Source organism: Mus pahari, chromosome 6 (genome assembly GCF_900095145.1).
Source record: "Mus pahari chromosome 6, PAHARI_EIJ_v1.1, whole genome shotgun sequence".
Classification (NCBI taxonomy): Eukaryota; Metazoa; Chordata; class Mammalia; order Rodentia; family Muridae; genus Mus; species Mus pahari.
The window spans coordinates 105765859-105778611 of NC_034595.1; the positions used below are offsets into that span (position 1 = coordinate 105765859).

Consider the following 12753-nt stretch of genomic DNA (forward strand, 5'->3'; position numbering starts at 1 on the left):
TCTGCCCCCGCCCCCGCCCCCGCCCCCGCCCCTGCCCCTGCGTGTGGCACTGCTCTCTCAGTGGGTCCAGAGAATTGAATATGAGTACTTCCATTCTTTGATCTGAAGCATTCTGTACACCACTCCTCTGCTTCTCCTGCAGCCATGCAAGTCTGGGATTTGCATTTGTCCTTTACTAGGAGGATTTTCCTTATTTGCATTCCCTGAATCTCCAGAACCTGTCTTTTGTCTACCATGATTGTGTTTCTGATGCAGCTTCTGCCTTTCCTGCCTTTGTTCAATCTGAGCTATTTCCCCCCTCATCTTGCTTGAAATTCTTTTTTTATCCTTTTGATAGTTGCTGACTTTTTCTTTTAATTATTTGCTAGTTTAAAATTATGCACAAATCTTTTTCCTCCCTGAAATCCTATTTTATTTTGTGTTCTTTGTGGTGGGGTGTGTGGTGGCGTGGTACGGCGGTCAGAGACTGCCTTTTGGAGTTGATTCAATCCTTCCACCTTTCCGTGGATTCTGGGGATCAGCCTCAGGTCCCAGCCTTTTTGAAAAAGCGTTTCTGTCCTTGAGCCATCTGGTAGGCTCCGAATGTCAAGTATTTTCATAAATAGCTGGGTACTCGGCTTTCATTCATCATCATTGGAAGTTCTGTTCACAAGCAACCGTATTCATTGTTCAGGTTGGCTGACCACAGCCTCTGTCTGTTTCTGTAAATAAAGCTTTAGTGGCACGCTGCCTTGCCCACTGTGTGCGCCCATGCTCCTCTCCTGGCCAAGCAACAGAGCTGCGGGTGAGACTGAGCCTGCCAGCAACCCTCCTTGCAGGAAGATGTCACCAGCCTGGCCCTGAGTTGTGTCCTCAGAGTCTGGGCTTTTCTGCCTCTTACTCTGAGGAAAGGAGGGGCCTGAGGTGGTATGCACACCACTGCCCAGCTATACAGCCTGGTGGGGCAGTCCAGCTCCTGTCCCTGCTGTGTGACCTCAGACAACCTCCATGATCTCTCTGTGCTTCAGCTTCCTGGCCTGCAAAACAGAATTGATAGGAGTGTGTTTATTAGAGGCTCGCATGAGGGTTTGAAACGTTACTGCAACAGGGATGCTTAGAAAACCGGCCACCACACTGGTTGTTATCGGATTTAGTAACAAGAAGTCAGTCTTGCTATTGACCCATCGATCTTGACTTTTCGTTCTGTGTGAAGGTAAATTAGCTTGCGAGACAACACGCTTGCACATTCCAATACAGATGTCTCCATAGCTTTTGCTTAAGCCCACCTTTGTCAGTTATATATTTTATGCTGTATTTTAAAATACTTATTTTGAATTACACGTATATGGAGGGATGTGTGCGCATGTGAGTGTGAGTATTTTCAGAGGTCAACTCTGGAAACTAGGGTTGCAAACGACTGAACAGTTATGTGGGCGCTGGGACCTGGGCTCAGGTCCTCTGCAAGAGCGGAGGGTGCTTTCAGCCACTGAGCCATCTCTCCAGCCCCTGGTCTCTCTATTTTTTTTTTTTTTAACACCTGAGCTATGAAAAGCTCTAGTTTCATTTTCTTTCCTTGCTATTGTCTGGATTTCATCATTTCATAACTCTCTTGGCAGGTCCTTTTTCTGTCTAGTGATTGTTATGCAAAAGTTTGTGTTTAGCATTTCAAAAAGCAGTTTGTGCCTTTTGTGTATTTGATGTGTGTGTGTGTGTGTGTGTGTGTGTGAGAGAGAGAGAGAGAGAGAGAGAGAGAGAGAGAGAGAGAATCTCATGTAGCCCAGGTTGGCCTCCAACTTTATATATATATATATATATATAGTCAAGGATGACCCTGAACTTCTGACCTTTTTGTCCCTACCTAGCAAGCGCTGGGATTATAGGGGTACGCCTCCACACCCGTTTTCAACCAGTGCCTTTAGTTTGTTGGTAAATGCCTAGCGTGGGATCCCGTGTTCGATCACTTAGTCTCCGCCTGGTGGCGCTATTGGAAAGGTTATGGAACCCTTAGGGGGTGGAGCCTTGCTGACGGAAGTACGTCACTAGGGTGGGCTTTATAGCTCGGCTCCACTTCCTGCTCTGTTTCCATGCCTTCCAATGTGCGGGTAAAGTGTGATCAAGCTGCATCCCGAGTGGCACGTCATCCTTTCTCTCTTCTCTGTCTCTGTCTCTGTCTCTGTCTCTCTCTCTCTCTCTCTCTCACACACACACACGTCCTGATCACACGGTATTGCTATCATGTATTTGGTTCCTACCGTGTTTTTAAGTACCACTCACAGACCATATACAGCTACTGTTGCTTTTCATTGTACCATGTTCTAATAAGTTCCTCACCTTATAACAACCTTGATTCCCCAACCCTAACAAACACGTGCACGCGCGCGCGCGCGCGCTCGAGAGAGAGAGAGAGAGAGAGAGAGAGAGAGAGAGAGGGGGGGGGGGGAGGGATTATCTCTCCTCCTAAAATTCTTCTAACTGCTGTGTAGAGAGCTCAGTCAGCAAAGGGCTCCCTGTGCAAGCAAAGGCCTGAGTTCAGTCCCCAGAATCCATATAGGAAAGCCAGGCATAGTGGTGCATTCGTTAGAAAGCCCATCATTAAGGAGGGAGAGGGATCGCTGGGGCTGAAGCCAGCCTAACATATGTGGTAAGCAGCCTGCCAGTGAGAAATCCATCTCAAAAGATAAGGTGGAGCATGCCTGAGAAGACTGACCGCTGACCTCCACACACTGAGAAACAATACCACGACTGACCTCCACACACATGTACATGTAGCTATTCCTCACACGCAAACAAGAAATACAACATTAATGAAAGAAAATTCTGGTTGCTTATAGACTCGCCTTTTCTCAGTCTGTCCTTTCTGATGCTCAGTTTTTCTGTGATCGTTTCTGCCCCTGTGTTTTGCCCTGTGTCCCTGGTAAATTCCATAGAATATCGCTCTAGTGCTAAGTCTTTCTTCAGACGCCTCGGGGATGCCCACCTGGAAATGATCTGTTGTAAATCCTGAGTTAACTCCATCCATTCTGGGTCTGCAATTGTTCATAAACTTCAGCAACTACATGCTTTTCTTTTTAAAAATATGTGTTATTGTATTTGTTATTTGTGTGTGGGTGAAAATGTATGGGTGTGTGTGAGAGGGAGAGAGACAGAGACAGAAGGCAGAGAGAGGGAGACAGAGAGAAACAGAGTTCCCGAAACAACAGTTACCTAATATCTGTCCTTGGCTGAGGTCAAGCTGGTCCAAGCCAGACTCAGCCTGAGCACCTCTGCGTCAGGGGAACCTCATCCAGGCACAGAGACCTGGTAGTGTTCCTCTCCTGGAGAGAAGAAATTGGAGGGACACAAGAAAGTGCTCAGGCCGCATGGTGCATAAACATAAATTTGCATCCCGTGGCCTTTGTTTTGGCCTCCTGTATGATGTAAGTGGGGAAGGTTTCCCTCTGAGACTCTGTTTACATTCAGTGTCTTGAGATGCTTCCATTTGGGAGAGCTTCCTGTTGACTGTCAGGATCCGTTCCCTTGGCCACACCACAGACATCTGCCTCCCAGCCCCACCCGGAAGGTTGCTCCACCTCAGGGGAACATGAGTTCTCTCCATCTCTGAGCTCTCTCTCTCTGTCTGTCTCTTTCTCATGTGTGATGTGTGTGTGTATGTGAGTGTGTGTGTGTGATGTGTATGTGAGTGTGTGATGTGTCTATGTGATGCATGTGTGCGATGATCAAGTATGTGATGTGTGGGGGTGATATGTGTGTAATGTGTGTCTTTGTGTGTGTGATATGTGTCTGTGTGTGATGTATGTGTGTGATGTGTGTTTGATGTGTGATGTGTGTCTGTGTGATGTTTATTTGATGTGTGTTATGTGTGTGTGTAATGTGTGTGTGTGATGTATGTGTCTGTGTGATGTGACTGTGTGATGTGTATTTGATGTGTGCGTTTGATGTGTGTGCGTGATGTGTTTGTAACGTCTGTGTGATGTATGTGTGTGATGTGTGTGTGAGTGTGATGTGTCTGAGTGAGATGTGTGTCTGTATGTGATGTGTCTGTGTGTAATGTGTCGGTGTGTGCTGTGTCTGTGATGTGAGTGTGTGATGTGAGTGTGTAATGTGTGTCTGTGTGTATGTCATATCTCTGTGTGTATGTGATATCTGTGTGTGTGTGTGTGTGTGTGTGTGTGATGTCTGTGTAAGTGTGTGCATGCACTGTGTATGCAGGCGTGTAGGCCGGAGATCAGTGTAACAAAGTCCTCTATCACTCTCCATTTTGTCTTGTACAGAGTTATTATATTTGTATTTTAGTTCTTTGCACACATGTATGTTTGTGTAGCGACATAAGGACCCAAGTAAAAGCCATTAGGCATGGTAACCTCATCTGAAATCCCAGTGCATTGTATGTGGAGACATGGAGACTCTGGAACAAGCTGGCCACCCAGATTAACTGAATCTGTAAGCTCTGGGTTCAAGTGAGGGACCACCTCACACATAACATAGAGATTGATCGAAGACACTCAGTGCCCTAACCCTAACCCCTAACCCCTAACCCCTAACCCCAATGCCCAACCCCTAACCCCTAACCCTAACCTGCTTCCTGAACACTGGGAACTTAGCTCAGTGGCTCAGCGGCTGCTCCCTCTCTTTAGTTTCGTCCTTTCCCTTCATATTTTCTCGGGGTTTGGAGAGTGTTGCTGACTGGCATTGCTAACAATGGTACTTCTTTTGTGGGTTTCAATGGCTGTCACGACTGTCACATGGCTTCCAGCTTCCTCGCTTTTTTTTTTTCCAGACAGTGTCTTGTGTATCCTTAAACTGGCTATGTAGAGAGGCTGACCTTGAACTCCTAGTCCTCCCATGTCTATCTCCTGGGTGTCCTTGGGTATCTCCAGTGACCTCACTTCCCATATTTGTTTTGCTTGTTGCTAGCTATGTCTCAGGCTACGACTCCCTCCTCTGTATCCTCTTGCAGCCAGGGGGTGGCAGTTGGTTGTCCTCTGGTCAGAGAGCCAACACCACGACAGTCTTCACCATGCCAACATCATGGTCTCTACTTGTCTGCTATGAACCTCTGCTTTTATTAGCTACATCATTACATTACATCACTGCCTATTACTTTATTCTTATCAGTTACACACAGAGCTGACAGGAGCTGGCTGCTCCTCCAACTCTCGTCTACTCCAGGCAGCTGACATGAGCTAGCTGTTCCTCACTGTAACATCCAGCTCAGTCTTGTTCTAATTTCTTATTAGCATGCTCTCTGCACTTGCTCTTTCCCAGACCCCCATCCAGGTCCTGAAGACTCCCATATTAAACAGAGTCTCTCCCCACATGTAGTGGAGGGACAGGGTCAAGTGGGGTAGGTAGCCTTGAACCTTCAGCAGGCAGTGAGAATACAAAAGTTGCAGGGGTGAAGGTTGCCACTAGGGAAGCCCCCTGCCTACAAGGACCCAATTTTCCTAAATTAGCCTATTTATTCCTGTGGTGGGGCTGCAAGAGCAGCGTTCTGTAAGCACATCCCGAGGAGGCAGGCAGAGCCTGGGTAGTTCAGGAAGGACAGGAAAATAGGAATAGCAAACTAGGGGAAAACTTCCCCTCTTCCACTCAAGCCTAGCAGGAAGTATGAGAAGGAGGAAGAGGAGGAAGAGAAGAGGACAAGTAAGACACAGTCCCCCTGCCTCCGTTTCCTGGTGTGTGGTGAACACTATAGCCCTGAAGGGTCTGAGAGGGTGACCGGGGCTGAGCACTGTGTTTCTCCCCAGGGAAGCAGCTGCCCCTCTTAACTAGCCTGCTGCACTTCTCCTGGGATGAGAGGACGGTTGTAAAACGAGGTAGCCTTTACCTTCCCTGCCAGGCAGCCCTGAGGAGGTGGGCTTGGCATCTGGACCTGCCATGGGTGGGGTCACGCGGATGGGCAGGGAGCACAGGAGGGATGGGGAAGAAAGGATATTGGCAGGGACACCGGTCGCCAGTGGTTGCTGTATGTGGGATGTCTGGGGACAGCTGGGTACCACCCGTGAGGCTGGCTTGATACCATCCATGGATGTATTAACCATCGGGTAAGGATAGGGTGAGATAGTCTAGCACCTTAGAGCTGGTGGGACAGCAAGGGAGCAGGGCATGAGCCACCTCAAGCCCTGAGGGTCCTGGGCCACAGTAGGGGTCTCAGAGGCAGAGAATTTGAAGGGGATCCCAGGTCATTGCAGCAAGGCTATGCTTCAAACCTATCCTGGAGGTGTTGATAAAGGGTGGGACAAATAGAGACCCTCCCCATCTACCCTGCCATGCCCACCCAGCCTGTGCCTCACCCAGACCTGTGTTTCACCCACCCAAACCCTCCGACTCTGCACACCTCACGCTCCCCCTTCTGTTCCTCCAGCCCTCAGAGATTTATCACAGAAAAGTGACATCTGCACCACCCCAAGCTGCGTGATAGCAGGTGAGCTTCTCCCCTGGGGTGGCCACAAGGGTATTTGGGGGCGGGGGAGAGGGGTGCCTGAAGCCAAGCTGAGAGTTTTTGTCTTAAAACTGGGTGTTATGGGCAGCCCTCTGCAGGAAGCAGGGAAAAAAAATCTTGTGGGGAAGTGAAAGGGGAGAGAAAAAAAGCCTACAGAGACACGGAATATGGTTTTATCTGGGTGAATCCTGGAGTCCCACAGTGATACTTTTTGATGAAATCTCCAGCTGCAAGTGACCAAGATAAACAGCTGGGCAAGATTCTAGGAGTCCCTGGGCAGAGCGCCGAGCACGTAAGCTCAGGCTCCTGTCTCCAACATACTCCAGATTCTGGGAAACAGCTGTCCCATCTGATGAGTAAGAAACCTCAAGGACAGGGAGTGAGAAGCCACTGAGACTACAAGAGGCAGAGGGCTATGGAGACATCCAGGAGTCTGGGATCAGTTTAGAGGGCAAGGTCACCCGCTGGGGCCTTCCTCAGGGAAGGAACCATATTCCAAATCAGGTCCTCAGGTGGGAGAAGACAGGAGGGTTCAAGGTCCTGTGGTTTATCAGTGGCAACCATAGCCCTCAAAGCTACTTGGGCAATTCCTCCCATGTTTCTAGACTCCCTGTGGCTCAGGAAAAGTGACTACCTTACTCAGGAGCAGATCAGTAGTTCCCATCAAACTGATAGTTGATATAAATCTCAAACAAACCGTCCCCGGAGGGGTGCCGCTGTCTCTCAGACTCAAAGACGGTGTCCACAACCCAGTCTCCTCTCCTCCCCCCCCCCCCCCCGGAATACAAAGCTGCCAGAATCCTTGAAAACATGGACCAATCGAGGAACCCCTGTGAAAACTTCTACCAGTATGCTTGCGGAGGCTGGCTAAGGCACCATGTCATCCCCGAGACCAACTCCCGATACAGCGTCTTTGACATCCTTCGGGATGAGCTGGAGGTCATCCTCAAAGGTGAAGAGTGGCCACCACCAGAGGGCAGGGGTGTGTGTGACACTGAACCTTGGGTGGGCTCCTGTCCAACATCTCGGTTAGCAGGGTCAGTGGAGAAATCGCTGCCCAGGAGTTGAACTGAGCCACTGTGGTGTCTCTCCCCAGTCTGATGAAGCCCCTTGTCTGTCAGAGGGAACCCTGGGATGCTTGCCCAGGGCCAGACAGGACCAAGGGCTACAGGAGACATAAGTTATTGACCTAGGCCCTCAACAGTCACCTCAACCTCTGTTCAGCTTTCTCCTCTGCCCACAGGGGTGCTGGAAGATTCCACTGCCCAGCACCGCCCGGCTGTGGAGAAGGCCAAGACACTATATCGCTCCTGCATGAACCAAAGTGAGTAGGTTCACCCCCTGCTAGGGCCCGGTTAGCTCCAGTACCAAGGCACACACTGAACGCCATGAGATGGGAGAGGGCATCCTGCAGAACACATACCTTAAAGCATCTGTGTGCTGTGCCCAGCCTGTCCTGGCTCATTACCAGTCCCAGCCTGTGTTACACTGCCCAAGATCATCACTTCTGAGTGGCAGGGTTGGGTCCAACTGTGTCCCCTGGGCATCTCCTAGAGGTTTGAGGTTGAGTCCAGTGTACCACCAATGGGAGTCAGTGGGATCATGGTTTTATGAGGTCATCTCCATTGGAACCCCTACCTGGGCTTGTCCAGGGCTATCTTATCTCCCCAAATCATGTGGCCAATACCTACCAGATAGAAAACTCCCTCTGGATTCTCATTTTTACTAAATTTCTAGCCTTACCTCTCATCTTCCACCCATGGCATCTTGAGGCTAGTGCCCTCCATCGGATCCATATGGCTCCTCCTTTTCTGCCAAACCTTTGTCCCTTCCCTGTGTCCCCCCCCCCCAGCCTACGCCACATGCTTTGACATGGACATCAGTCCCTTCTTGTTACCAGCTCTGAAGTTCTGCTTCTGTCATCTGAGAGTCCTCCTCTGTGTCTGTGGTGACTTCTGTCATCCGAGAGTCCTCCTCTTTGTCTGTGGTGACTTCTGTCATCTGAGAGTCCTCCTCTGTGTCTGTGGTGACTTCTGGATGTGCCCTGACTACTTAGTCTTTGCCTGGAGTTTTCCCAAGTTTTCCATCAGAAAAAAACTTCCTTAGAGGGACCCTCCTTAGCCCAAGTCTTTAGACTGCCATTGTGCTGCAGACCCAAGTCACATGGCCCCATGTGACCTTCTGTCTCTGGGCTTCCCTCCTGGCCACAACTCCTTTCCTAGGCTTGCTCACCAGCTGGCAGCTAGTTCCCAACCTCCTTGACCCCAGGGAAGTGTATACTTCACCAGCTAAAGCTGAGCCTACGAAGGGGGCATACTCCGGGCTTGTGTCACGGCGCCTGAGCCAGTGGAGTCTAAGCTAGCACACATTCCTCCTCCCCTTCCCAGGTGTGATTGAGAAGAGAGACTCTGCGCCCCTACTGAGCGTCTTAAAAATGGTAGGAGGTTGGCCTGTGGCCATGGATAAGTGGAATGAGACCATGGGTGAGTATAGGCCTGTCTGCAGACTTCAGGGAAAGGTCTACTCAACCCAGAGCTGCCCACAAGCTAACCACCTGCTCTTGGGAAGCCCCAAGGGCTCCTTCCTTCCAGAGCCAATTTAGGATCCCAAAAGCTGTCTTAGGGTCCACACTGGGGGGAAGTCAGTGGCAGCTGGGACAAGTACTCACTGCAGCTGGTTCCCTGAAGCTCTGCAGAGGGGCGTCCCTCCTGGTGTTCTAGATCCAGTCTTCATATCCCTCCATTCATCCCTTAAATGGCATCTCTCACGCGCGCACACACACACACACACACACACACACACACACACACACACACACACACACGATTGCCTCAGAACCTGTCTCCCTACGGAATACTTGGAGAAGAGTCCCTCAGTCCCCAAAGCCCCACAGTGAGTTCCCTACCTAAGCCAGGCAGGGCTCCCTACACCCCCAGAATGCTCTGTGCTTAGGAAGCAGTTAGTTCCCTGTCTGGAGATGGGCTAGCTGGTCTCCAGCATGGGTGCTAACTCCTCAGGCCTCAAGTGGGAACTGGAGCGGCAGCTGGCTGTGTTGAACTCGCAGTTCAACAGGCGGGTCCTCATCGACCTCTTCATCTGGAATGATGACCAGAACTCCAGCCGGCACGTCATCTACGTATGCAATGCCCCGGGGAGAGGGGGGTGTGGAACAGGGTCAGCAAGGCTCCTGGTGCCTGTGGACTTTGGCAGCAAAGCAGGGAGATAGACCAGGACAGAGGCTGGGGAGAGCTGTGAGCTCGGTGCATGTGTTCCCTGCCACGGCTGCGATGTGAGCTGTGCTGAGCAGAGGCTGGCCTGTGCTTAGCCTGTTTCTTACCCATTGTGAGGGTTTTGGCACCTGGGCAGGAAGCCTGCAGGAGCCATAGCTGGAAGGTCAGAGAAGCATACTTTGGGTAGGATGTGAGTTCTTCCTGTGGGGGACTTGTGCCCCATCCAGCCCCTGTCTGACCTCCTTGCAAGTCCCACCCTGCAACCCCCTCTCTGTGTCAGGGAAAGGCTTGGGTTTGGAAGCATCTGCCTTCCTCAGGGAGCCAGTGCTCTACGACGCACAGTCCTGGAGGGGGGGGGGGAAACCAGTGCCCACCTCAGCCAGGCTGCAGGGGTCCCCACTCTGCCAGGAGTCACACCCTCTGTGTGTTTCCAGATAGACCAGCCCACCTTGGGCATGCCATCTCGGGAGTACTATTTCCAGGAGGACAACAACCACAGGGTAAGCAGGGAGCCTTGAGGGCTCATGTCAGATACAGTTGTGTGCATGTCACATGCCTTGGGCCCACCTGGGACTCAGCACCCCCATTTATCCACTAGCCTTGCTTCCCAAACCAGCCTCTGTAAGCACGTGTGGGAATGTGGCCAGGTACTAAGTGCTGGGGACAAAAATGTCAGTCCTGAGGTGAGTGAGCTCATCCAGGCAGGCAATCCATTTTTTTTTAAAGATTGATTGATTGATTGATTGATTGATGAGATACAATGTAGCTGTCTTCAGACACACCAGAAGAGGGCATCAGATCCCATTACAGATGGTTGTGAGCCACCATGTGGTTGCTGGGAATTGAACTCAGAACCTCTGAAAGAGTAGTCAGTGTTTCTAACCACTGAGCCATCTCTCCAGCCCCAGGCAATCCATTTAACTTGACCCTTCCATGCAGAATGATGTCCAGCGTCTGAGAGGCCCAGAACTCAGCCTGGGGTGGGCAGAGGCCCCAAGCCTGCTAGGTAGAGTTGGCTCCTGCATCTGTGGAGAGAAGCCAATTATTAAGTAGCCCAGGGTGGAAGGAAGAACTGGGATGGACAGAAAGAAGACAGGGACAGCAAGGACATCTGTCCAGGAACAGGGTGTGAAGGGGCAGGAAGCAGGAGTGACCCACACTGCAGGGCTGGAAGGGCTCATGGGTGTCAAGCTGCCAGGATCTGACAGATGGTTGGGACCAGGAGGAAGGACCATGTGGTCAAAGACGGGGGCCGGGAGAAGGTCGCAGGACACAGACAATTGGGACCTGGAATATCCCAAAAGCTTGAGTGTGTGGCCATCAATCTGGTAGCTGGCAGAGCTAAGCACTAGTGGAGGGGGTAGTCTCCAGCTTCAGCTAGAGCGAGGGCAGCCCCTGCAAGACTGGGCATGAAGGCAGAAGGACGTCAGGTGGATAGACAAACATCTTAAAGAAGCAATACCCCCACCACCCCATGGTCAAATCATGGCCAGAGCAGCTTCAGCCAGGCACCGACAGCTCAGAACTCGCTGAGCTCCTGCGGAGGCCAATCTGGCACTGTGCGTCTCTGAAAAACCATCCTCACCCACAGAGGCCTGGGCATAGGTCATCCAGTGAAAAGGCTGGCTGGCTGGCCCAAACCACAGAACACAAAGCTGTCGTGCAGGCTTGGCCCTGGAGGGGGATCAGAGTGACAGTGACAGCTGGGTGTGCTGTGGACAGTCCCCACATGCTCCCTTCTGTGCTATCTAGCCTGTTGAGAAGGCTAGAAGGGCAAGCTTCCAGGGGCCACTCCATGTCACACTCCACCCCCGTCCCTACCCCACAGAGTGCTCCATGATGGCCCAGGTGGCCAAAGCCACCTAGCTCCATCCATCATCCTTTGGCCCAGGTACGGGAAGCCTACCTGGAGTTCATGACGTCAGTGGCCACTATGCTTAGGAAAGACCTGAACCTGTCCAAGGAGAGCGCCATGGTGCGGGAGGAGATGGAGGAGGTGCTGGAACTGGAGACGCATCTGGCCAACGTGAGGCAGGGCCATGCTGGGAGGCTTGGGCTAGGTGCTGAGTTCCACACTGTGTGACCCTTGGTCCCCACACAGGCCACCGTCCCCCAGGAGAAAAGGCATGATGTCACTGCCCTGTACCACCGAATGGACCTGATGGAGCTGCAGGAAAGGTTTGGTCTGAAGGTGAGACCCAGGCACCCACCCACTGGCCCAGCCCCAACCCATCTGGGTACTCATTTCCCAGGTAGCTACTCCTGGCTCTGATGGGGTAATGGCTGGCACTCGGGCAGAAAGTACCTTTAAATGGGCACAGTGGGGAAATCCCAGCAGGACAGCCATTGTTGCCCTGGAAGAGGCCTCCTCCCTAGGGTGAGATACAGCTGCTCTAAAGGGCCATGTCAGAGAGAGGACAGGGCTGGGACAGGGTCCGGGTCAGAAGTAAGTGATTGGGCCTTCAGCTCCTCCCTACTGACCAGAGCGTCTAAATAAGCACTTGGATCTTTATTTCTCTGTCCAAGGACAGGACAGGAAAAGCCTAAGAGAGCCCTGGACCCAGCTCATTACATCCAGTGTTTCACATCCCATGTCCCTGGATTTGAAGGTCGTGGCTATAGACAATGCTCAGGCATTAAGAACCTGCACTTTTAGAGGACCAGCGTTCAGTTTCCAGTACTCACATCAGGCAGCTAATGACCACCTGTAACTCCAGCTCCAGGGATCCAGTGTTCTCTTCTTATTTCCAAGGGCAACCACAGACACCCACAGATATGCAAACACACCACACACACACACAGGAAAAATGAAAATAAATCTCCAGTTAAGCAATAACCTCAAGCCAGGCATGGTGGCTCAGGCCTTTAATCTCAGCACTCGGGATGGAGAGGCAGGTGAACCTCTGAGTTCCAGGACAGCCAGGGCTACATAGAGAAGTCCTGTCTTGAAAAAACAAACAAACAAACAAAACACACACACACACACACACACACACACACACACGGGGAGAGAGAGAGAGAGAGAGAGAGAGAGAGAGAGAGAGAGAGAGAGAGAGAGAGTAGGCTCCTAAAGAGCAGTTCTAGGCCAGCCTGACTAGAGAC

General features: G+C 51.4%; 1 protein-coding gene across 3 annotated transcripts in view; it reads left to right on the forward strand.

Annotated features, from left to right (window-relative positions):
- The window catches only part of Mmel1 (membrane metalloendopeptidase like 1), a 24625-nt gene that overhangs the window by 5232 nt on the left and 6640 nt on the right, over positions 1-12753 (forward strand). Inside the window, exons 2-11 of one of the 3 annotated variants that reach the window (XM_021200267.2) lie at positions 5727-5795; positions 6140-6160; positions 6353-6403; positions 7212-7373; positions 7665-7745; positions 8809-8904; positions 9439-9557; positions 10086-10151; positions 11543-11677; positions 11753-11842. In XM_021200267.2, the coding sequence (XP_021055926.1) occupies positions 5727-5795; positions 6140-6160; positions 6353-6403; positions 7212-7373; positions 7665-7745; positions 8809-8904; positions 9439-9557; positions 10086-10151; positions 11543-11677; positions 11753-11842 (890 nt within the window). Of the gene's footprint in view, positions 1-5726; positions 5796-6139; positions 6161-6343; positions 6404-7211; positions 7374-7664; positions 7746-8808; positions 8905-9438; positions 9558-10085; positions 10152-11542; positions 11678-11752; positions 11843-12753 lie in introns of all 3 variants that reach the window. The other 2 variants (XM_021200268.1, XM_021200269.2) reach the window with 2 other exon arrangements.